This window comes from Falco biarmicus, chromosome 10 (assembly GCF_023638135.1).
Source record: "Falco biarmicus isolate bFalBia1 chromosome 10, bFalBia1.pri, whole genome shotgun sequence".
In the NCBI taxonomy this organism is placed as follows: domain Eukaryota; kingdom Metazoa; phylum Chordata; class Aves; order Falconiformes; family Falconidae; genus Falco; species Falco biarmicus.
In genome coordinates, this window is record NC_079297.1 from 22,013,672 (window position 1) to 22,036,025 (window position 22,354).

Consider the following 22,354-nt stretch of genomic DNA (forward strand, 5'->3'; position numbering starts at 1 on the left):
TTCCCATTGTCATTAATGTGAGTTAGTAGCTGTGTACAAATACTTTGTCATTATTTATCAGTTATCACCAAATTAAGTAAAGACGCAGTAACCTCTTGGTTTTTATTAAATGGAAATCTATGTGGCTTATTGTGCATTCACAAAAAACCCAAACCTCTTGGCTTTAGTTGTCATAGAATCATAGAAGAATTCTACTTGCCTCAGGGCAGGGTCACCTTTGATTTCAGACGAAGCTCCAGTGCAGCCCTGGGTTAATTTTCTAAATGTGGCCACTTTTGAATAACTGATTAGTTAAACAGAAATGTTTACAAAATCTTGGCTATCTTTTTGATATTTGGGTAAAATAGCTTATTTTGTAATTGTTGTTTTCCCTAGCACTAGAGCTTTAAGAAAACCTCATTTCCATTCTATGATTCTTTGGTATCATTGACTTACAAACCAAGGTGTACACCTTCATTTTATGACTTGCAAGGAGAAGGGGAAGGAAATGGGGGAAGAGCGGTGTTTCTGAAACTTTGCAGTGAATGCAGGTTTTAAAAAATGATCAGAACTCTGTAAACTATTTTGCACTTCATCATTTAGGTTTATTGACACTTTGAGTGAAATTTCCACTCTTTCCATGATGGATTGTAGAAGTTTAGTTGGGGGTTGACAGTTCATCCATCATATCAGGCTGCCTAACCTTGCAGTAAATGAACAATAAAAGTCCATTATTTATATTGAGAATTTTTGCAGAGATGCTTTAAGATTGCAATTTGGCCTCTGAAAATAACATTTGATGTTTTTCTTGTTTGCATCTGTGCTTTCTTGTTCTACTGGTTTTTCATTTTCTCGCCCAAAGAGAAAGGTGCTTACCCAAAATTCTAGCTTTTTGTACTTGTTTGTTCTGATGTTTGTCTTTTTAAAATACGAACATTTTAAAATACTTCTGGTTTAATTACAAAAAAAAAATCGCAGAAGTAACAGCTTGGAAATCCATCCTTTTATGTCTGTATGTATCGGGGGTGTTTAGCTCACAACCTAAAGTTCATTTCAGAGCAGCTTTTTCCTGAGCCCTTTCTGTGCCATAAAACTGGGAAAACAGATTTAGTTGTTCTATTCCTCGTGTTGCTATCAACAGCAAAGGTAAGTTCAGACCAGTGTTACCATGAGAACTAGGACTCGCTCTCTTACGTGGTCTGTCTTCAAAAACCAAACTGAGGTGCTGGGCGGTATGTGAGTTGCTTTGTGGATCTTACTGCAGATCAGCTACCAGTTTGCACAGTGTCATTGCATTGTGGGGAGTGGGTTTCCATGCAGCTTCTCTCCAAGGCACCGCATGAGTGCAGAGGAGTATATGGTAGGTGTTCTTAGAGGAAAATAGCAGCATCACAGAATGTGTGGTTGCTGAACTTGTTTTCACAGAAGCTTGAAACTGGTGGGAAGTAGTTTAGCAAGTACTTGGAGAAGGAGTTGTGGCCTCGGCTGTTTGTAGGATGCAGCATAGCGTTAATTGTTGAAGAGCTCAAAGCTGAGGTCTTCTGAGCTGAGGACTCTGGAGGCATTATACGTTGGGGTCGGTTGTTTCCTCTGATCAACCTGTTTGGATGCCTTGGGCAGTAGAGGCTGCACTTGTTTCTGTGGCAAGATGTTACATACCTCTAAAATCTGACCTTGGTTTTTCCGCAGTCTCTCTTCCTCCCCCTTTCTTTGTAGATACTGTTTGAAATTCTGTGTTTATTTTCAGTCTCAACAAAGAAGCTGACCGCTTCATGATTTCCCCAGGCTTTATTTCTTTCTTGTAAATTGTTCTGGTAAATGTTTCTGGGAGGATGTCATAAACGCTGCAGGAAAGCTTCACCTAGGAGAGAGTTAGGAACAGAGCTTTTTTTCCCTGTTCTCTGGCTGGTGGGAGCACAGAAAGATTAGTCTCTTAAGCCTAATGTTAACCTTTGGGACTTGCCACCCACCTCTTTATCATCCTTTGATTTTTTGTAACTCCACTCCATTTTGCTTTGTTGCTTTTTAGTACAAATCTTTTGCTTCCTGAAACTGATAATGCGAGTGCTGAAATATCTCTTTCTCATCTTCCTAAATATTCTCACTGTTCTTGCTCTTGGAAGGCCTTCTTGCTGACCTCTTGGCTAATTATCTGGTTGTATGATAGGGCCACTTAATTGTACTAGAGGTTGTTTGAAAACCATAGCAGTTCAGCAGGCAATAGGCTGACTGTTTTCTGGTTTTTAGATAAATGGACTAAGGACGTAAATGCCCAGACTTAGTGATGAGCTTGTGCTTGTGCAAAACAGAAAACCAATGCAGTTCCTATAACCTAAGAGCATAGTATTAATTGACATGTACCTGATTTGTCTGTTCTTCCACCTGTAAATTACTTTAAATTACTCTCATATTTTTGTATGACCAGAAAAAAAACCCTAGCAGTGTATTAACTCATGCTGGTAACATCAGATCAGCCTGATGTGACTCTGTAAGTGCATCCTGACTGTATTGCAGGTGATCCTGTAATGCCTTTATTGAGCCATATCCTTAAAAAAAATGCTTAATGCTCTAAATAGGTTTCCTTCCAGGTATTCAAGCAATTAAATAACTCTTCAAGGAAAAAAATCCTAATAAAACTGAGAAATATGGAAAGAGTGAGCAAAAATAATAATTCTAAATGTGACCTTGTATGTAGTGTTTAGTCTTTCAGAAGTTATTGGGGAGGGGAACGTGTGTCAAGGCTTTTTTCAAAGCATGTATTCTTTCTGTGATTTTTTTTTTAATTTTATTTCTCCTGTTGTTTACCACAAAGTAGTGTGTTTTAGCACTAAGTTTATCATTATTTTAGCTTTCAAAGATCAAAGATTTTCAAAGCATGAAATGGTTGCATGGAATCATTATATGAAATTGTTTCAAAGCACTTTTAGTGCAAGTTGCCTTGATTTCAGTCTTACAAAGATAATGGTCAAAAATAAATTTAATTAGCCTGCAAAAGTGCATTTTCCTAATAAAGAGCTACGGTTTGTCACTGCTGATTTTAATTAGACATCTGGCTAATAACAGTTAGTAGATGCTGCTAGGAAAATATACCATTAATTGTATTCTAAGTTGATCACTGTGTGAGCTTTAGAGATAAAATATAATGGTGATTACCCTCAGTGTAGAAATCAATTGACAAACTTTCTCTTTTGTTTGCAAGCGTTTCCCCTGTGAGTCCATCAAGGTTGATCTGTTCTAGCTGAATAATAATATCCCCTGGGAGGAAAATGGCAGTATCTCTTCATTGCTCCCAGGAGATCTTGTCAAAGAGCAGGGGATGTATATAAAAAGTGGGAGGGAGGGAGGGAGGGAGGAAGGGGGTGAAAGAGGGATAATGAACCAGAGGACGTGACTGATGTATTAAAACCTTAAGGAGGAAAAAGGAAGTTGAGTTGACTGGAGAAAATTATTTTCACTAAGGAAAAATCTGTGCTTGTTAAAATCTTCCTAAATGGTCAACAGTTTCATTTCCTAATGTCCAATCTTCACTTGGGAGCCAGCAATAAGTATTAACATATAAGCCTTTAATTCCAACCTTAGGTGAGAAACTAGATTATTTTTTTTTTTTTAAGGTAAAGTTGGAAATCTGGCTTTGGGTACCATGATTAAACACACCTTGAATACCCCATTTCTGTTCAAAGGAAAGACTACTCTGTCATGTTACGAAACAGGATTTCTCCTTCAGATCTACTTGGTTATTGGTAGCCTCCTATACACTGGTCTCCAGATTCGTAGTCCTTTTAAAATACAAAACTACTGGGTTTTAATAGCAAGGGGTTTCGTTTCCCTGTGACAAAAACGTAGCAACTCTGCTGCATGGATGACAAACATTCCATCTCCATGCTTGGATAAACTCCATCAAAAGCACATTATCTCCCACTTCTGTGGCCAGCTGTCTAATTGTATTTGTTGTAGCCACTCACTGTTGGAACATGATACTAGTGAAGAGCAAGAATGATAAATTGCTCACTGTAGGTGATAGCGATGATGATAATTTTTAATTTCCTTCTTCCTAAGTGAATTGGTAAGGTTGCCTTTATGAGTTCTCATAAGGAGTCGAGCGGTCTCATTTGTTTTATCCTGTTAAAATGCTGCATGTACGAGCAGCCATTTTCTTTAGAAAACAGCCTCAATATTCAGATAGATTTGAATTAAAATTTAAACTCCTCTTGCCATTTCAGCTAAGGGCTCTAAGTGGAAAAGAACAGATAATATGTACTAATGTTGATCTACTACATATATTACAGCTTTTTGTGATCTTTATGTATTTGGTACATGTTACATGAATGAACAGGGGAAAAATAGACTCAAATAATTTATCTGGTAGGGAAGAAAAATGTTGAAGACCAGTGAACCTTACTGGGAGGACGTGTTTCATTTACAGGTTTTTTTGTGTGTTTGTATGAACACCTTAGAAACCCTTGGTGATGAATGAAAACTTTAAGCTACTTTACACGAACTCTTAATCAAAACCTGTGTTTGACAAAACCAGGTAGAAGTTAGCAGCTGCTGTTTTAATTTCAGGAATATTTTACTCTTAGTTGAGTGAACTCTTTAACCTTTGTAAGATGATGCTTTGCATTCCCATTAAGGTACATATATTCCTAAATGTTTCCTTAGTTCTTTATTTAAGCTTCTTAGTTCCCTCAGTAAACATGAAGGCTTTGTTCTGGGGTTGGAGTTTTAGTCTTCATAGCTCTGCTTTTCTCCTGGCAGTTTATTTGAGAGCAGGAAGAATAATATTTCTGTAGTGTTTCCCAATATTTAACATCCTTTGAGGCTAGAGGATGTGTCAGGCTGCAGTTGCAGTTATTTATTACCGGTTTAGAAGTCATTATTTTTGTTTTCCTTTTTCATGCTAGTCAAGAGACTGGCACTTGAAAGATTCTTCCAGAGAAGTCTTAAGTTCTTGCAGATTAGTTGCTGGTGAAGTTGTAAATGAGCTGTCAAAGGTGGAGCAAAAAGATGAGGAAAACTGCAGTAGAAGTAACTGTTATTGTTATGCTTTAAAAAAAAAACAACAACCAACCAAAAAAGCAAAACAAATCACCCAAGGCAGCAGTTGTAAAACATCATCTAGAATTTATGGGGGCATTATTTGCTTGTTCTTTTTCTGTAGTTTGACTTGTCATGAAGAAGATGCCACCTTTAATAAAAATCTGGCCAGCGCTATATTCCATTTTAATAGGCTTGTGCCTGTGATTGCTTTTTGTATGCCACTTGTAAGTGATTGTTTGTTTTTCTTTATGTTTTGCTCCTTAGCTGCATGTGTTAAACTTTACAACAAGAGGGGAAGACTTAATATTTCTCCCAGCTGTAAACATTGGAAGTGTCTATCTTTATAGTATTGCATTTTAATAGAAGTTTGTGATCGACTGTCACAGCTACTGCAATTTGTGGTAGTGTTCAAAAGTGAAATGAAAGGAAAAACATTTTGAACATCACTTCTACAGAATTATTCCACTGCAGTGTGCCTGAATATAAAAGATAAGTATTGTGCATTTCAGTATAAAACCAGTACCAAGTAATGAATTAAAAAAAATTTGATTTAAGGGAAGATATAAATTCCTAAAAAGAAGCTAGTAACCAAACCCACAATTTTATAGCTAGATTTGTAAACTCTATTTAATTAAATTCTTTGACATGGCAAAGAAAACTTTCTTTGTGTATTAAAATCAGTGAATGACACTACCTTTATCTTTTTTTAAAAATTATTGTTTTGCTACTCCTAGAATAGCTGATTTTTTTGAATGTGAAAAGATCTACGAAATTGAGTTTTAACAAAAAAAGCTACACTCTGGATTTAAAATGTCAAGGTAGGAATTAATTGTTAACATGTGTACTTGTTCTGTGCTAGATGAATAAAACCAGACCGTCATAGTAAGGCTGTAATGGTCTATTCTTCAAATTACTCGATTGTTTAAAGCCAAGTTTGAGTGGTTGTAAGAAGCTGTCAACTTGTTTTCTGATATGAAGAAAGTGTTTAGTTGGATGTAAAGAGTAAGATTCCTCTTTGACATAGACCTGCCCACTCTTTAGGCTAAGGTTTACTAGATTCACTGCAAATTTGAGGCTTCGTTTTCTCTTGGGTTCCTTCCTTGCCTGGCTTCTACAAAAGGTCTGAGCGCGATGCTGAGGTCCCATCCCTGTGTGCCCTCCCTGTATTTTAGCACAGAGAAAACCCAGCCTGTTTCTTGTGATGATACTTCTGAGTGATCAGTTCCATGCACAGATGGGAATGGATGGGAAGGAATGTTGAAAGAAATAAAGAATGGTATCGGTAGCGAACTTGTTAACAATTGAATATGAGCCTGGGACCACCTCAGCCTTGAAACTCATTACGCCTGTCCTTACTGACTGCTTTTCTTGTTCTACAAAATCGCCTGGTGGGTTTTTAGGAAGGCTGGGTGTGCTCATTATTAATTAGTCTGTAGGTATCTGTGTAGCTGGCTCGAGATCCCTTAGGCCTGGGGCAGATCAAATGACAAACAAGCTCAAAAGCAGAAAGATCTCAAAAAGCCAACAGTCTATTAAACAAATTTTGCAGCTGGTCTGTAGCTCCTGGGTTTGGTATTACTCGTCTTGTTTTCCCAAAGATGAGAAATAGGAGGGGAGAGGTTTCTTTCTGGAGATTAAACACAGTGTTGGTAAGTGGTGGCAGGTTGTCTAAAAATGTTTATTAAAAACAAATTACATAGTTGTAACCAATTTAACAAAGAAAAATTGTTAAACCAAGTGTGTGTGTGTTTGAGGGCGGAGGGGGTTAGTTGGCTTAAAAATGGTTTGGAAATGTATTAATGAAAGACACTTAATAGATTTCTAAATTGCACTCTGTGCTCTTACAGTTAATTTTCAAAACATCATTCAAACTCTGTGCTTTGTGTATTTAGGCATACAACCTCTATTTAGCTACGCAGGGCTGGAGTTGCCTGCGGACATAGCTGACTAGAGAGTGTTTTGGTTTTGGGGTGCTCCTGCTGTCCCAGTTCTGACCAAATTTTTGGGAACACCTGAAGCTGTTCACAGGAGCCTATTCTTAGGGATGTGAGGAATTTATCTTGTTAGAATATTTCTTGATATTTTTTTATCCTTCTGGATCAACAGTTATTTCAGTATCAATATTAAAGGACATAAATCCATTTTAGAATGTAACAAAAGGAGTGTATTGTATTGATGTAGAACTTGTTGTTCTCTGTAGTCGCTGGAGCTCTGCATAAGGTGGTCTTCGTGATGTGTAATAATTACTGTTACTATTTCTTGATTTAGATATTCGAAGTCAGTGTTTCGGGTTGTTTCAGTTAGGGAAATGATTGATGCTGTAAGGCATGAGGTGGGTATTTATCCTAGTTGTTTACAGAAGATGTGTACAAATCGTGTTTCTCTGAGCACAGGAGGCAGCAGACAGCGAGGGACAGTTTCTTGCTTGTAACTGCAGTTTCTTTTCAGCCTGAACTTGATCCAGTCCCCCAAAAAATGCAGCTCTGGGGATTGTCTTCTCAGGGTAGCGCGTAGTGTGTTTCTGTTATATAGATAACTGCATCCACCTTAGCTATGGTACATCTGCATAGAGCTTTTAGCTTTCTAGTCCAAAATACAGCTTGATAGTCCCATATTCTCTGTAAGCCAATTTTTTCCCCCTCGTTACTTAATGTATTTTTGTTGTTGCAGCCTTTCTCCTTTCTCCTATGATTGTATCCTAGGTCTGTCTTGTAAGTATATCAACAGTATTGACCTGATGATTGACCATATGTTTATGACATAGTAGATCTCTGACTAATGTCCAGAAGAGGTTGTGCGTCAACAAAAGTAGTCTGATGGGTCAATAAAACTTTGTCAAAAGCTTCTCAATCTTTACTCCAAAAGGCATATTAGAGACAAGGCTGTAATTTACTTAAGAACGACATTCTCAGCATTGAGTGATAGGACTTAAGGGATGGAAGAGTCACAGTTTCCAAGATCTGGTGTTCATTTGTCACGAAGGTCCCCCGTGTGTCCTTGGATCATTTTTTTTAAGAATATCTGCGCACATCAGAATTTGGAACTTGCCAGGCTTCTCTGGAGCGCCCTTATCTGAAAAAGTTACGTTTGATGAAAAGTGTGATCTACGCTTACTTGTTTTAACACATTGTATTCTCTACCACGTTGCTGAAATCTGTTCTGGATGTAGGCTAGAGAGGAAAAAGACCAGAATAGTTCAGCTATCATTCAGATTATGTATTTCATCATGATTAAGCCGTATGCCGTTCATTTTGTTACCTTAATTTTATAAGCGTGTTTGACTTTATTTTTTTCCTTCACTCTTACCTCTTGAGTCAGTACGAAGGGCGTGCTGCAGAACTTGTCCTTGGTAACTATTCAGAGCCACCAGTTTCCTAAACTTAGAGAAAAACACGCTCTGTGAGAGGAGGTTTATAATCAGATGCTGGCGATGAGTTTTCATGCAACGGGCCTGCCATCTTTGAATTGGTACTTCTCTTGTTCGAATGCTATAGCTGACGTGGGGAGAATCTCTTCCTGCTGTCACAGGGATAGAGCCCTCAGCTGCTGTAGTTGAAGTTACTCAACAGCTCCATTCTGGGTCATTTCTTCAGGCTGACATGTAATACAAAAGCATGACTGCCTTGGGCCTGTGGTCTGGTTTCCTCAGCCTATTTGTAGGAGACAGTAGGAAGCAAATAAACGTGATCACGGACAGGATTTCAGAGGTGAAACTGTGGAGTGGATGGTCTTTTATTAGCATCTTCCAGTTCTTGAATTCTTTACCTTTCCGGGACTCTCACAAGGCTTTTTTTGTCAGAAAAGCAGGCTGGTATTAAAAGACTGTGTAACTAGTAGTGTCAGTATGCTGTTCTGTCTGCGAACGTTTTGTATTTCTTCTTCTCTTCAAGCTGAACGAGGAGTACCACTAGTGAATTACTGAACTTGGAAGAGAGAGGCTGTCTTTGAGGTTAGGAGTGAGATGGCAGGAGAGGCAGAAGTGCTGCAAGGAATCTCATGGAGAGTTACTATTGGAAACTATTAACTGCTGGAAAGGTCAGCATGAAGCATTTGGGAATCATTTTCCTTATCTGTGTGTGTAGTAGAGGGAGAAATATATTCCCTGCCTGGTTATGCTCTGCCTCTGTTCAGAGGGAGCTTTTGTGGCCAACGGTGTTCATCCCCACCAAGAGTGAACACGTCACGCAGCATCCCTTGTGTTGCGTGCGTACTCAGGGAGGGCGGGGGAGCCATAGAAGACAAGGATGGAATTTTATGTTTGTGGGTTTCACAGCCAAAAGTTTGTTTGCTTGTATTTAATTCTAGTTGCAGATAGGGGGTGTGGGTTATTTTGGAAAGTCAGACTAATATTTGATATGTAATAAAATGCAGTTAGTGTGCTGAGTATTCTTGAGTAGGTCAAAGGTGTGATGGCAGCTTATTTTTTGACTTAGGATCTCTAGCATGCTAGAAATCCTAAGTCTCTAAGCGTGTTGCTCTTGGTAAAAGCTTGAAAGAGAGAAGAAATCCCAAAAAATGTATATATTAGTGATACTTTTTCTTTACTGTCACTCTTATTCCTTTATCTTATTTGCATTTTCCTCTGTTTTTTATAGGCAGTTGCTGGTTATTTTGATATATTTTTTGAGAAAAACTGTCACAACAAGGTGAGTATTTGGGGTTTATGCACTTTAAAAACTTCTTTGAGAAATGAGGGTGGTTTTGTGTTTTATTCTGCCTCAAGGTGTTTGGCAGTGAGTCTGTTTCGCTGTAGCAAACACTTCATGTGCATGTGTGTTCAGTAATTGATTGATGTGGTGTGATATCAAAAATGTTGTTCTTAATCAAACTCTTGAACTCTTCCATTGCAGGTCTTGTTTTCAACTGGTCCCCAGTGTACCAGAACACACTGGAAACAGACAGTTTTTCTCCTGGAGAAACCAATTCCTGTAGAAGCAGGTATGTTTAAATTCAGTTGTGATGCAACAGTGGTTGTGTTACACTGCTGTTGTCCTAAAATTTAAATCTAAAATACCTTAGAAATGATGTGTGAAAATGAACTAGTAAGTAAATCTTTCAGCTGCTGTTAAATTTTTTGTCTTGGCAAAGCACTGGGATATATCTGTCTATACAAGGTTCATGTTAAAAAATACTTACAAATATCTGCATAGGTACACGTTGTAAGTGGGCATATGTCTTATACTTGCGTAGCTCCATACTGTAATTTTGACGAGAATTTTTGTATCAAAGCATTTCTGAGGCAGAAAAATGTAAGATCAGAACTCTACTATACTCTGTAACATTACGAATGTTCTCAAGTATTGCATTTTTCAAGTGATTGTATACGATTTTTTTTTGTAGTGCACCTGAACTACGCTGTCTTTGTTAAATGAGTCATGAATATATGCATGGGTGTTGTACCTGGCACTGTGGGATTACTATGTAAATTGAAAACGGTTTCGAAAAAGTATGGAAGAAGTTAATTTGATGCGCTGTAAATTTTTATAAAATGGTTAAGTACTGTAATAAGTTGTACCTCGAATGTGATGCAAGTAAAAAAGGCTTTTGTTGTCATTAGGGATAACCCAAAATGCAGGTGCTAAATTGTTCAAGTAAGGCTTTGAAGACTCAGGTGATGCTTGTTAGTGGGTTTGATTAGTTCTGTTTGGTAGGTCTTGAAAATATGTTTCTATGCAATAGTCAAATATTCCGTGCTGTATAGACACAGAAATAGGTCCATGACTGTTGCAGGACAGTCATGCAAGAGGATGGGCATACAGCAGGTCAAGAATTCTAAGTCGTGCCCTCTTATTCCTGTAGAACTGCACTTTCTTTCAAACTCTTCTGCTCCTTTTGTAATCAAAGGAGACGAAGTAAATTTTTTATGCTGTTCTATTTTATTTTTGTCCAGTTAAGCACTAGATATTTATTCAGTCCTGTTGAGCTCTTACCCAGTGGTGAAATAGTTGTCATTGAGGGCCATTTTTCTTCACATGCTAGCAGGACCACGGGCGGAACCCCAGAATGGGGCTCATTTCTGCTCATTACTTTGTAAATTCATGGTAATACATGGCCCTGACCTGAACAGTTTGTAAATAGATTGCACAGATGGGGGGAAAGCATACAAAAACTTAGGGGGATGCTGCAATAAAACCTGACATCAAGAGGCTTAGAGATGCTATAGAGATGTATTGATGTAGATGGAATATTGTCTCTTTCAACAGACCTAATTATGAATGTACAGTGGTGAAAGCAGTGTATGCGCTTAATTAAATTGCTTCTACTGTTGCCTTTTCCAGCTAAGCGCCCTGACAACTTTTTCCCAGAAGCTTCTTTCCTAACAGCACTATGGTCTATGTTACCTGATTAAGTCAAAGCAGCGAAATTATTTATATTCCTAAATATTTTTTTATTTACATACTCTTAGTATCTGTTAATTCTTGGGATGCACATACGCATTGCTGCATTTGTACTTGGCTTGTGTTCTGTTCTGCTTCTCTTTCTAGACAAGGCTGGCTAAGGTCTCCTTGCTGCAACTCATTAAATTTCAGTGTCATAGAGTGTGAAGTGAAATTTTTTTAAGTGCAGTGACATTCGTTAGAATATGCACATTATTTAATATTACATAGATCATTTGACACTTAGCAAATGTGTGAAATTACTGGGAGGTGTGCCTGGCTTAAGAATTCTAGTCTTAAGTGCAGTGACTTTCTGAAGACAACTGCAGAAACAGTGTCTTTGCGGCAGTGAACGCAACTTAGTTGACCTTGAAGATCATTTTTGCTGTAACTCCTTTCTCTTTATCAGCTCACATTACTTAAAGTTATTTCTGTAACAAACCTTGTTACAGCTATGTTTTTCTTCTCTTTATACCTGTCTCCTTTTTGTAGTTAATTTAAGTTCCCCTTTCCCATCCTTTTACCCATTCTGTCTGGTTTTATCTTACATATAATTATCACTTTAATCTGGGATTCTCTACCTGTTATTTCTCGTGCTAGAGAAGGTTCTGAGAGAAACTCTTCATGTAATTTCCTTTTCCTTTGTAATCCCAGTTTTAATTTCTGTGGGATCTCAGTTATTCATGGATGACACAAGCCTATCAGGGCAGAATGTGTTTCCTGGTACCTACATAGGAATGTTTCTGAACGTATGGGATTTTTAAAAAAAAACCAACAAAACAACATATTATTTCTGATCCTTCTCCTTTGTTGTTCCCCAGATCTTTTTTCCTCAAGAAAAGATTAAACACTTATACATAGTTTGAAGGCTTCAGCCTTTATATCCTATGTTACGCAATATTCATCAGCCTGGTGTATGAATACTTAAAATAAGAAATGTATATATGGCACTGGGAGATAAAACGAAGAAAAACCACTTGTGACTAAATGTATTCATAGAATCATTTAGGTTGGAAAAGAGCTTTAAGATCTTTGAGTGCTACTGTAAACCTAACACTAAGTCCATCACTAAACCATGCCTCTAAGCATCTCATCTACATGTTTTTTTTTGAACACTTCCAGGGATGGTGACCCCCCTGGGCAGCCTGTCCCAGTGCCTGGCCACCCTCCCAGTGAAGACATTTTCCCTGAACCTCCCCTGGTGCCACCTGAGGCCATTCCCTCTTGTCCTGTCGCTGTTCCCTGGGAGCAGAGACCGACCCCCCCTGCCCACAGCCCCCGCCAGGCAGCTGTCGGGAGCCATCAGGTCCCCCCTGACCCCCAGCCCCTTCCCCAGCTTTGTTCTCCCTCTCTGGACACGCTCCAGCCCCTCTGTGTTCCTCTGCCACGAGGGGCCCAGAGCTGAGCCCAGGGCTCGAGGGGCGGCCGCCCCAGTGCCCAGCGCAGGGGGACGGGCACTGGCCCTGCTGGCCACACGCTTTTCATGGTAAGTATTGGAAAATAAATAGAAAATAGTATGATTTGAGTCTTGCAGTAATCTGACCAGTGTACCCGTGGTGGCATTTGCTTTCAGTATTTTAATAGGCTGTGAAAGAAAGATTTGGTCGTGTAACGTGCATTGAAAATGTTTTCTTGTTTTGAAAGCATCTTTCATACAGGGCAGTGGGGTTTTTCCCTTCATAAAGGAAAATGATTCCCTTAGATTTCTAGTTCGAGTAAAACAGTGAGGCTGACAGAAAATCTCTTATGAGATGCTTTATGGCTTTTGGGGATATGCCTGAAGTCATTATAAAGCGCTGATTGTATTTGGATTTGCTCTGTGAAAGAGGTTGAGCTTACAGATATCTGAACCTGTTGGGTGTTTAACAGGAAAAGGCTCCTTTAGCCATGGCAAAATAGTTTACTCCAGCAGCGTGAACTAGCTGATTTTCTCAGCTCTTTGATGCCAGGTTATTTGTTGTAAAAATAGATCTAGTTTCTCAGCCATAAAAAAGATTTAATGTTTTGACCTCTATTCTAATGATAACAGAATCAAGCCGTCACGGGCCAAAAGATGTGGCTGGCAACTAATCCTTCCTCCTTTGCCATTCCCTCTGCAGCCTGTGCTACATGTGCAATGTTTACAAATTCTCTGGGATGAAATGGGAGAGGTTTAATCTAGGTCCAGAGATCTGGAAAGTGAGGCAATAGAAATTACACCTAATTAATACTTCGGAGTTACCACTGAATTTCAGCTTGATACCTAACTATGATAGACAGCTTGGTCTATAGGTGTGATGGATGATTTGGTTTCAATTTAATGTGTGAGTGGGGGATAGACTCTTACTCCTCTTATATTCTGAAAAGCTGGTTTTCCTCCTCCCAGCCTCTGACAAAGAGACTTGAAGCGGATGTACGATGAAGGAAAACAAAACGGCGTCAGTGTGTTGCATGTGCTTTAACTGCTTAGCAAGCAGTGAAATTAAAGAAACTGGAGAAAGAAGCCAGATGATAATTTTATTGCCAGAACAACTGGGGTTTCTCAGACAAAAGGGTATTGTGTTGTAGACTCCCTACAGAGTACAAGGCTTCAGTTAGCAGCCCTTTTAATAGTTTGAAAATGTCTTTATTTTGAAAACTGAAATTGAGATGCAAAGCAGTACCTTGTTCTTGTTAACAGTCCAAATGTAAGTCTTTCACTTAGGTTGTTTGTTGAAATATTCCTGCTAAGTTTCATAAACAAAAAATTACATACAGAATATCATTCTCATTTGGTTGTCTCAAGCATTTACTAAATATTTATATAATATAAATCTATATGATATATATGATATATATAATATATATTATATAAATAAATTTTTTATAAAAAGTATTTTAAAGGGGCTACAGAATATTTTCAGTAACAGTGCATTAAGTTAAAACCCAGATCTGTATGCAAGCAAATTCCATTAGCAATAAACCAGCATATTGCCAGTGTTCTGTGTTCTTGATATTGCCTTGCAGTGGAAATAAAACCTTGATTTGTTTTTCTGTGGTGCTAAAAGGGACTAGCACAGCAAAACTGAAGTAGAATTCACATGACTAAGCCCCTGTAAAATCCTTGATTATCTTTAGCTCCCCAGCCTCCATAATTGGGTAGCTGTTGGTAAATTTACAAACTGAAAAATTTTAATTTGTTTACCTAGAGAGCTTTGTTAAAAGTAGGAAAACAACACAGGCACAGTTAATCTGTCTGAATGTTGTGATCTTACACTGAAATACTTCAACATTGTGCGTCCCAATAGGATAATTTGGTTCCTAATTGAGATTTTAGTGTATGTTCTGTGTGTCTACAGCTGCAACATGGTGTCTATAGAATGCTGTCACTTGTTTACTTAGAAGTGGTACATCCAAAAATGGTGCTTGCTTTTAAAATGTAGGAATGGTTAAAACTTGAACTTTGAGGTCACACTAAATCATTCATGTCTTATGCTGTATCATTGGAAATAGGTGATTTAAAATTATCCTGCTGACTTTTTGGAAGCGTTTCTAAGTTTGTATTTCAGGTACTAAATTGAGAGAATCTCTTCCCATGGCTGTTTTATATCATTGGAATATAATAGAAGTTCTATACCTAGGCAGGAAAACTTGCATTTTTTGTGGCGTTCTGTGCCCCCCCCCCCCCCCCCCCCCCCCCCAAGTCTTGCGACTGCAAGGGGATGTGGCTCATACAGCAACAAAACCCCAGCTTTCTCAGAATTTTGTCACAACTGCTGAGAAAGATTGGGACAAGGCTATACGGTTTAGCATCTCTACTACAGACAGTAGTAAATTAGGACTAATTCTAGGTGAGAGAGTTTGGCTGCTGCAGCTAAACGTTTTGGAGGACCACATGTCTGACCTTCACCGTTCCCTGTAGCGCAACTGTTTCTGGTACTTGAGCTATCTTGGGAATTTTGGTCACTTGCTGTGTGTGCACGTTACCTCAGGCAGCCATACGGTGCTCTTGCCTCGCTCGTTGGCTGTGTAGACTTCTTTGCGGTAGCTGGTTCATAGTTTGTCTCGGGGAGTTGAAACATGCTAATTTGGTACAAAAACTCTTCATAGAATATACTTGGAGCACGAAAGGAAAAGACAGAACCTTAGCATAGTTTCAGAGGAGGGTGAACAGTGGTCTAACGGCAGCTGTTTGCCATTCCTTTCTTACTTAATAAAAGTAGCCAGCTGGTGGAAGAAGGGTGTCACAGATCAGATGGGCAATGCAGACAGGCAGTGATTACTGCTGGGTACAGAAACTGCTCATTGGACCTCGTTGGGCTGGGGATTCAGTAAGAGAAGTGGCCAAATGGGAAGGTGGCAGTCCATGGACAGCTGCAGGTGCCTGCAGTTTAAGATGATGAATGGGAGGATTAAGGATAAATTACTAAGTTTCAGGGAAATGCTCTTGGTCCCACCACGAATTATTTGTCTTTGATTTTTCCTTTTCATTTTCAGAAGGTAGATGGGGTATGGAAACTACTCACTAACCAACTCTTCTGGAGTAATGCTTTAGAAAAGACTCGCTGGGTTTAGTTGCACGCTAGCCCTCAGTGGTGCGTAAGGGAGTGGGTCCAGCTCATCTAAAGCAGAGTGGAAAACGAGATAATGTTTCAGTTGTCAGCCACAAACGAGGACAACCTTATAGTGAAGAGTGGTGTCAAAGCTTACTGTTGTGTAACTGAACGCATGCATGACTACCACCTAGAAGTTTGTGGCTCTCAGTCTAGGGGATTTTTAAAGGTATTTCTCACCAGCAGTTCAGTGGTTAAGGTGCCTTTAGCCCAAATCCACTGCGGTTTTCTAGCAGCTCCCTTTGAAACAACTCTTGTGAGATCATTTATAAGGTTTTAACATTTTTATGGGGTTCTGGATACAGAATGCTTTGAGTACCATGTTCTTGCTTGTCTCACTGTTAACTTCGTAAGTGGAAGAAAAGAAGGAAACGTGGAAGACCTTGATTGCTGGCTACCATCATTAACTCTGTCTCCTCTATAATCAAAGAGGGAGGGGACACAGAGTTGTACTGAAAGGCAGGGTAGTTCTTCACATCACAAACTCATTGCCACGCATCATTTTGAGCTTTAAGTAGATGCTATGAGTATGTATGCAGGAGACTGCGTGGAATCTTTGGGTTCAGTCAAATCCTTTTAGGTGAATCAGGTTATAGACTGAGAATATTGGATTTGTTGGGCCTCAGCATTTGTAGCAATAGAGCTTTTGCACTGAGAGGCACCTTAGCTCACAGATGGCAGGCTGGAGGTATGGGTGATTGTACTGCACAAACGTAAGTGAAAAACTGCTTATAGTTCCACTGATGGTAAAAGTTAGAATGAAAATTAACTACAAACCACCTATACAGCGTGTACTGTAGAGCATGTAATCAGACATGTATTATTTGGCAGTGGGTCAGTATGGACATAGGGATGCATTTTTTCCAGTGGCTAGCAAGCTTGTGCAGCACTTCTGCTGAATTAGTTTGTTTTTTCTTGGGGGCACAAATTCCAGGACTCCCTAAGGGATAATAAAAATGCAGGAAGGGGTTTGTAATGGATTCGGTTTTGTCCTAATCAAACTGCAATGGCACTGTGCAGTTTACTCGGATTCAGCTGAGCGTGATAAGAGCAAGGTGATGCAGCTGAGTCCCAGAAGTGGCTTCCTCCAGACAGCTCACAGGACAGCAGAATGGTGAAAAAACATCAGTCTTCTTCCATCTACATGACATTGATTAATTGTTCAGAACTGCCTTTCTGTTACTTGGTTGCACTGCTGTTGTTTGCTTTGGCCCTCAGAAAAGACTGTTTAGAAAGGCAAATTTAATGTGGTTACTGCACAAGAAATTGCTGAGCAAAATGGAATGTTTTTTTCATTAACTGCCTTTGCAAACAGAATCTGAGGGTTCCGTTGTATGAAGTCAGCTGTAATTTATGAAATTAGATTTTTTTTTTTACTTCATTTATTGGTTTGTATTTAATCTTCTAAATGGTAAGATTGAAGTATGGATTAAGTGAGATTGTGGAATTTTAGTTCTCAGAGGCTCTTTAGGCTTATTGAATGTTTTAAAAATTGTTGTCGTAGGATGTTAAAATAGATCAAATAATTCATTTTGTAGCAGTTCTGAAAATCTGAATGTACAAACTAGACTATATTTCCTAGTAGGAGAGAAGCTATAGCACCCTTTCATCTTCACTTTGGCCTTCTACCTGGCAAACCCGTCTCTGGGTTCACAGATTATTTAATTTTTGCATTTCTTTGCAAAACATGTTGTTTTATGTGAGTCATTTGTGACCTAATAATAAAGCTGCATCAGAATTGAAGTGGAATCTCCAATGAACTGTTAAATAATGAAAAAAAAATACAAAATTAGCAAAGAATACATATATTTTTTGATGTTTTGTACAGTATTGGTACCACAGTCATTCTTTTTGAAAAGTTTTCTTTAATGTTTATACTGCAGCCTTTGACAAAATGTCCTGCATTTATTATTTAGAATGTGGGTCTTCTATCAATTTACTGTTTGTGGATGCCACTGAGATTTGTCTCAAATGCAGAATTGTAAAATTCTTACTGAATTTGAAACCAGCTTAGTTTGAAGATTACTAATTGTTTTCATTTTTGCAATATTGAAAACTTCAGCTTAAATTACAGGTCTTACTAAGGACTGGAGATAGAGATGAGTGTTTTCTAGTAACCACAAGCAGCAGTCTTCACAAAAGCGTAGTGAAATAAAGACACATCTGCCCAATAAGCTCATTAAAACCGAGACTAATAAGTCTGTATAGGTAATATTTCCTTGCAATATGAGGCAACATCGGTATTTGTGGATTATTTTTTCTTCAGATATTAGAATATTCACTGAGCGTGTAGTTTCGTAAAGATAAAAAGAATGTAGTGTGTATGTTGATCATCAAGCCAGAGCCAGGCTATGGGAACAGAATTTGTCATTCCAGAGTTTTTGCAATGACATAGAAGTTGCATAAGAATTTGTGCTGTAACTGACCTTTTGAGTATTAGACTGAAGGCCACCAAAGACGATAGCCTGATTCTTGTGTGGTCCCCCAACTGGTCATAGAAGACAAAGATCCTCCAACTTCAAAATCAGCCTTTTGCTGGGGAACGTCATTTCAGACACCTCACTTGAAAATGTTAATGCTATTAGCCTAAAGGTGGGATTTTTTTCTAATATAAATTTGGTATTATTTAAAAACCTCACACATTGTCAGATGTAAAAAGTAAAAATCTGTTCTGCCTGTCTGTGGTCCAGGCTGTTGAAATTCACTTGTCTGTAAAGAAACAAAATATAAAATACTAACCTGAAAGTATTTGGGTTCAGCTTCTAGTTGTATCCCGAGCTCTTTATGTGACAAGTCTGAAATGATGCCTGTGCTAATCTGAGTTTGATGCAATCTCTGCTGCATGGTGTACTAGAAGTATTTCAGGTAGTTCAAAACGCGTACAAATTTAGCCATTTCTATTTAAAGGGTTGTTGCTACATTCTGACTTCAGGCTTTTAGTCTAGAAGCCAAAACTGTGAAGCCATTCTTCATACGGACTTACTGAAATAGCCGTGTATGTATTTCAAACACTGAGGTATTGAAAAAGTAATCTTTTCGTACATAATTGACACTGCTACATGGTCATGTATGTCTGTATAAACAAAGAAATTTCAGTTTGCATATGTCTGCAGTTTGCTTCCACGTCTTTTATCTCTGTTATCCTCTTTCCATGAAACTGAAGGTACGAAGCCAAAACTTTCAAGTACTAGATTCATAGCCACACTAATGTTTTTGAAATTTATTAACTTCTTTCCAGTTTTTAGGGGGGGCAGTGTAGCCCAAGTGATTAAGGGAAATCTATGAAACTCTGTCCTGTATCTTTGCTCTGTAGAGACTTGAGGCTTTTTTTTTTTGTTACCCCCCTGCTTTCCCAGCCAGGCACGCAAGTCGGGAAGAACCTTGTGGCACAACCCAGGAAATAAGGAATGTGTTGGCTTTTTGTTGGGATGGGGGTGGGGAGAAGCAGGTAAAAGCTAAAAAGAAAACTAAATCCTCTTTAATGTCCTCCTCTAACACCTTCTCAGTGAATTTGGGCTTAATATTCAAAACTGGGAATATTTTTAATGAAAGTAGCTCCTTAAGCATCTAGAAATCAAGAACCTTGTTGAAAGCTTAGTCTCTCAAACGTGCTTTTTAAATAAAGCTTTCAAATAAGCGAGTAGTAAACCCTGTGACTGGTTGAAATTGGCTGTGGATTTCAGTTTGTGTGACTGTTATGTGATGGACAGAGACTTGTAACTCTTGTCTTAAGTTTATATAGCATGAGTCAGTTCCTGGAGCTCCCAATATCTGTAAATCTAGCTTTCTGCTGTCGTCCTGTAAGGATCTTAGATGTGGGGAAAAAAGAAGTGAGGTACAGCTGTGCCCATAGAGAACATCATCGTCCCATCATTTAGTCCTGTATAAAGATTCAGAAAGTCGCATAGCTGTAAAGGCTTTTCACGTAGTATCCATTGAGTATGTTTGCGTGATGATAAAATGGACTGTTAGATCATGACATTGGACTGACAGGTCCACAAATAATGTTTAGTCTTTGTGTGAAATTAAAACGTCTCTTCTTAGCGAACATATACAAGTTCTGAAGCTGGCACAGCAAGTTTACTTTTTCTCCTCATTTACTTCTAGAATCTGAAAGTGCTTCTAAAAGCTAGAACAGATGTTTGAATTACATAAAGAATAAATGTGGAAGAACTTGATGTACTGTGGAACTGTAGCTGCTGTTGGGACGGAACCAGGCTTGATCAGTGCAGGCAAAGACAAAATGTTAAAAACAGACTTTGAGGCCTGGAATTCCTCTAGGACAAAAGCTTTTACTTAAACTTAGGAACACCAAAAGCGAGAGTTGTGCCTCTCTAGATGTCTCTCAGCACTTTCCTTCTGTGTCGAAAAGTGTTCTCTCTGGTTTTGGCTGAAGCACACGTATATATCAAGTGTTATGGTCAAGAAAGCCTGGTAGTTTGTAAAGGATGTACAAACTTGAAATGCCATGGAGGTTTCTGTGTTAATGTTTCCTGCCAGATAAAAACATCACCTAAAAAATTGCAGCTTAAATGAAATGCTTAAATGAAAATTAAATGACATGGCATATGCAGTAGGAAGTGGAATAGGTTTTTGTGGTTATTTGGTTTTACTCAGTCGTAGCAGTGATGCATTTAAGTGAGGGAGCTTGGCAAAGGAATAATGCAATACTAAATTTTTTGGACTAGCAGTTTTCCTTTTTCCATACTCTTTTATTTCTGGTAATAATTTGCTTCAAGGATGGAAATCTATGTTCAAGAACTGAAATATACTGTATATAATTTGATTAGAAAATAGCTTATATTTTCTAAGCTTGGGAGTGAGGGCGAAATAGTACAATGGCACTTAGTCCCTCTCCAGCGAAGACGTCTGTGTGCCTGGAGATGCTAGGTACGGATGTGGAGAGCCAACTCAACCTGATAGATAAGAGGGCAACGTGTCCAAGGAGTACAGTGTTTTTCCCCAATCACAATGAAAATAACTGGCATGTTAGCTGTTTGAGTGGGTCACCTGAGAAGTAAGATGTCACACAACTCGGCACCTTACCAGCTTTAATTGCAATTAGTTTGACATTTATTTGTTGTCAAGACTGCTGGAAACAGCTTCTCATGCAACACAGCGGTATGTAATACACCTTTGCTGTTACTGTGCATAATTCAATATTGCCAGCTTAGTAATTTCCTTTTTACTTTTGCAGGAGAGGCCCTGAGAGGAAAGATAACAGTCCGCAAAAACAGGAAGGATCCACGGTCACTTTTTATAACCCTTTCAGTGAAGGACGCACAGCAGACGTACAGCCTTCAGTGAAAATTCTGTGCATATAACTTGTGGAAATGTTAAATTTAAATGTTAGATTGAACTGTTGGTAACTGTTCCTAAATATCCAGAAGTGGTGAACTCCTGGATTTGTGTATGTATACACACACAGAAGAATATGTTAAGTTTGCCTAGATTTGAGATAGTACTGTTTGGATGTTTTTGCTGCACTGGGATATGGAGACTCACGACAAAATTGGATTCTGTTGTTTCGTGTGATGTGGGGAAGGCAATAAAGATGGTTTGGGATTATGTGAGACTACTAGGTGATAATAATCAAAATCTTGCTGGGAGGAATAATAGATATGATTTTTCAGTATTGTTTTATTCTCCAACTGGCAAAATCTTTGTACAGGGTTTTTTGGGGTTTTTTTTAGGAAAGATGATGCTAAATCATGTGCCAGTGTACCTCAACAGTAGCTGGAAGACCCCAGTGGGAATAAGTTTGGAATCCCAACTGCAGGATTGCAGCAGCAAAGACTTTATTTTTATTACACACTTCTATAATAAAAAAGTTGTATCACACTTCAGTTAGATTTATCTAAATAAAAGGAGTGCGATATATAACACAGCTGACTGTTTCCTTGTTTCCTGTGTAATTGGAAATGCTTCTATCTGTCTGCTGAGGGCTCATTTATTTGTGGCTACAGTTTTTTCTGTATGCGGCTGTTGGAGCGTAGGTGGATGGAAGTGTGTATTTTAGCAGCTTTAGGGAAAATACTATGAGCAAGTAGTGGCAGTTGCTGAAAGGGCGGATTTGGTTTGCTGCTTACAGAGACAGACTATGAGCAATCAGGGATTGATGTGTGATTTGTGATGTTTAAACACTTTAAACTGCAGTAGAGTAGGAACTGAGCGTAACACCGTGCAGTTTTTTCTTGCATTGTACACACGTATTTGTGTTGAAAGTGGTTTCAAAAAAGGTTTCAAGAAGCAAAGATGGCAGTGTGTGTTAGCGATTTGGGACCTGCTGTTAAAATGGTGTTAGGACCCTTTTTTAAGGAGGAAGATGAGAAGGAAATTCTTTAACTTGGGATGGACTCAACAAGATTTAGGTACTTGTATATTGTATAA

The 22,354-nt window shown here is 38.6% G+C and overlaps 1 protein-coding gene across 3 annotated transcripts in view; it reads left to right on the forward strand.

Moving 5' to 3' along the window:
• Positions 1-21,851, forward strand: part of PRMT3 (protein arginine methyltransferase 3) — a 63,924-nt gene extending 42,073 nt beyond the window's left edge. The window contains exons 14-16 of one of the 3 annotated variants that reach the window (XR_008824264.1): positions 8,907-9,051; positions 9,612-9,662; positions 9,867-9,952. Coding sequence is in view for 2 of the 3 variants with exons in the window: in XM_056353894.1 (XP_056209869.1) it covers positions 9,612-9,662; positions 9,867-9,954; positions 21,162-21,271 (249 nt within the window). In the remaining variant the exon portion in view is untranslated. Of the gene's footprint in view, positions 1-5,280; positions 7,537-8,906; positions 9,052-9,611; positions 9,663-9,866; positions 9,955-21,161 lie in introns of those variants that run through there. The other 2 variants (XM_056353894.1, XM_056353895.1) reach the window with 2 other exon arrangements.
• The last annotated feature ends 503 nt before the right edge of the window (positions 21,852-22,354 follow it).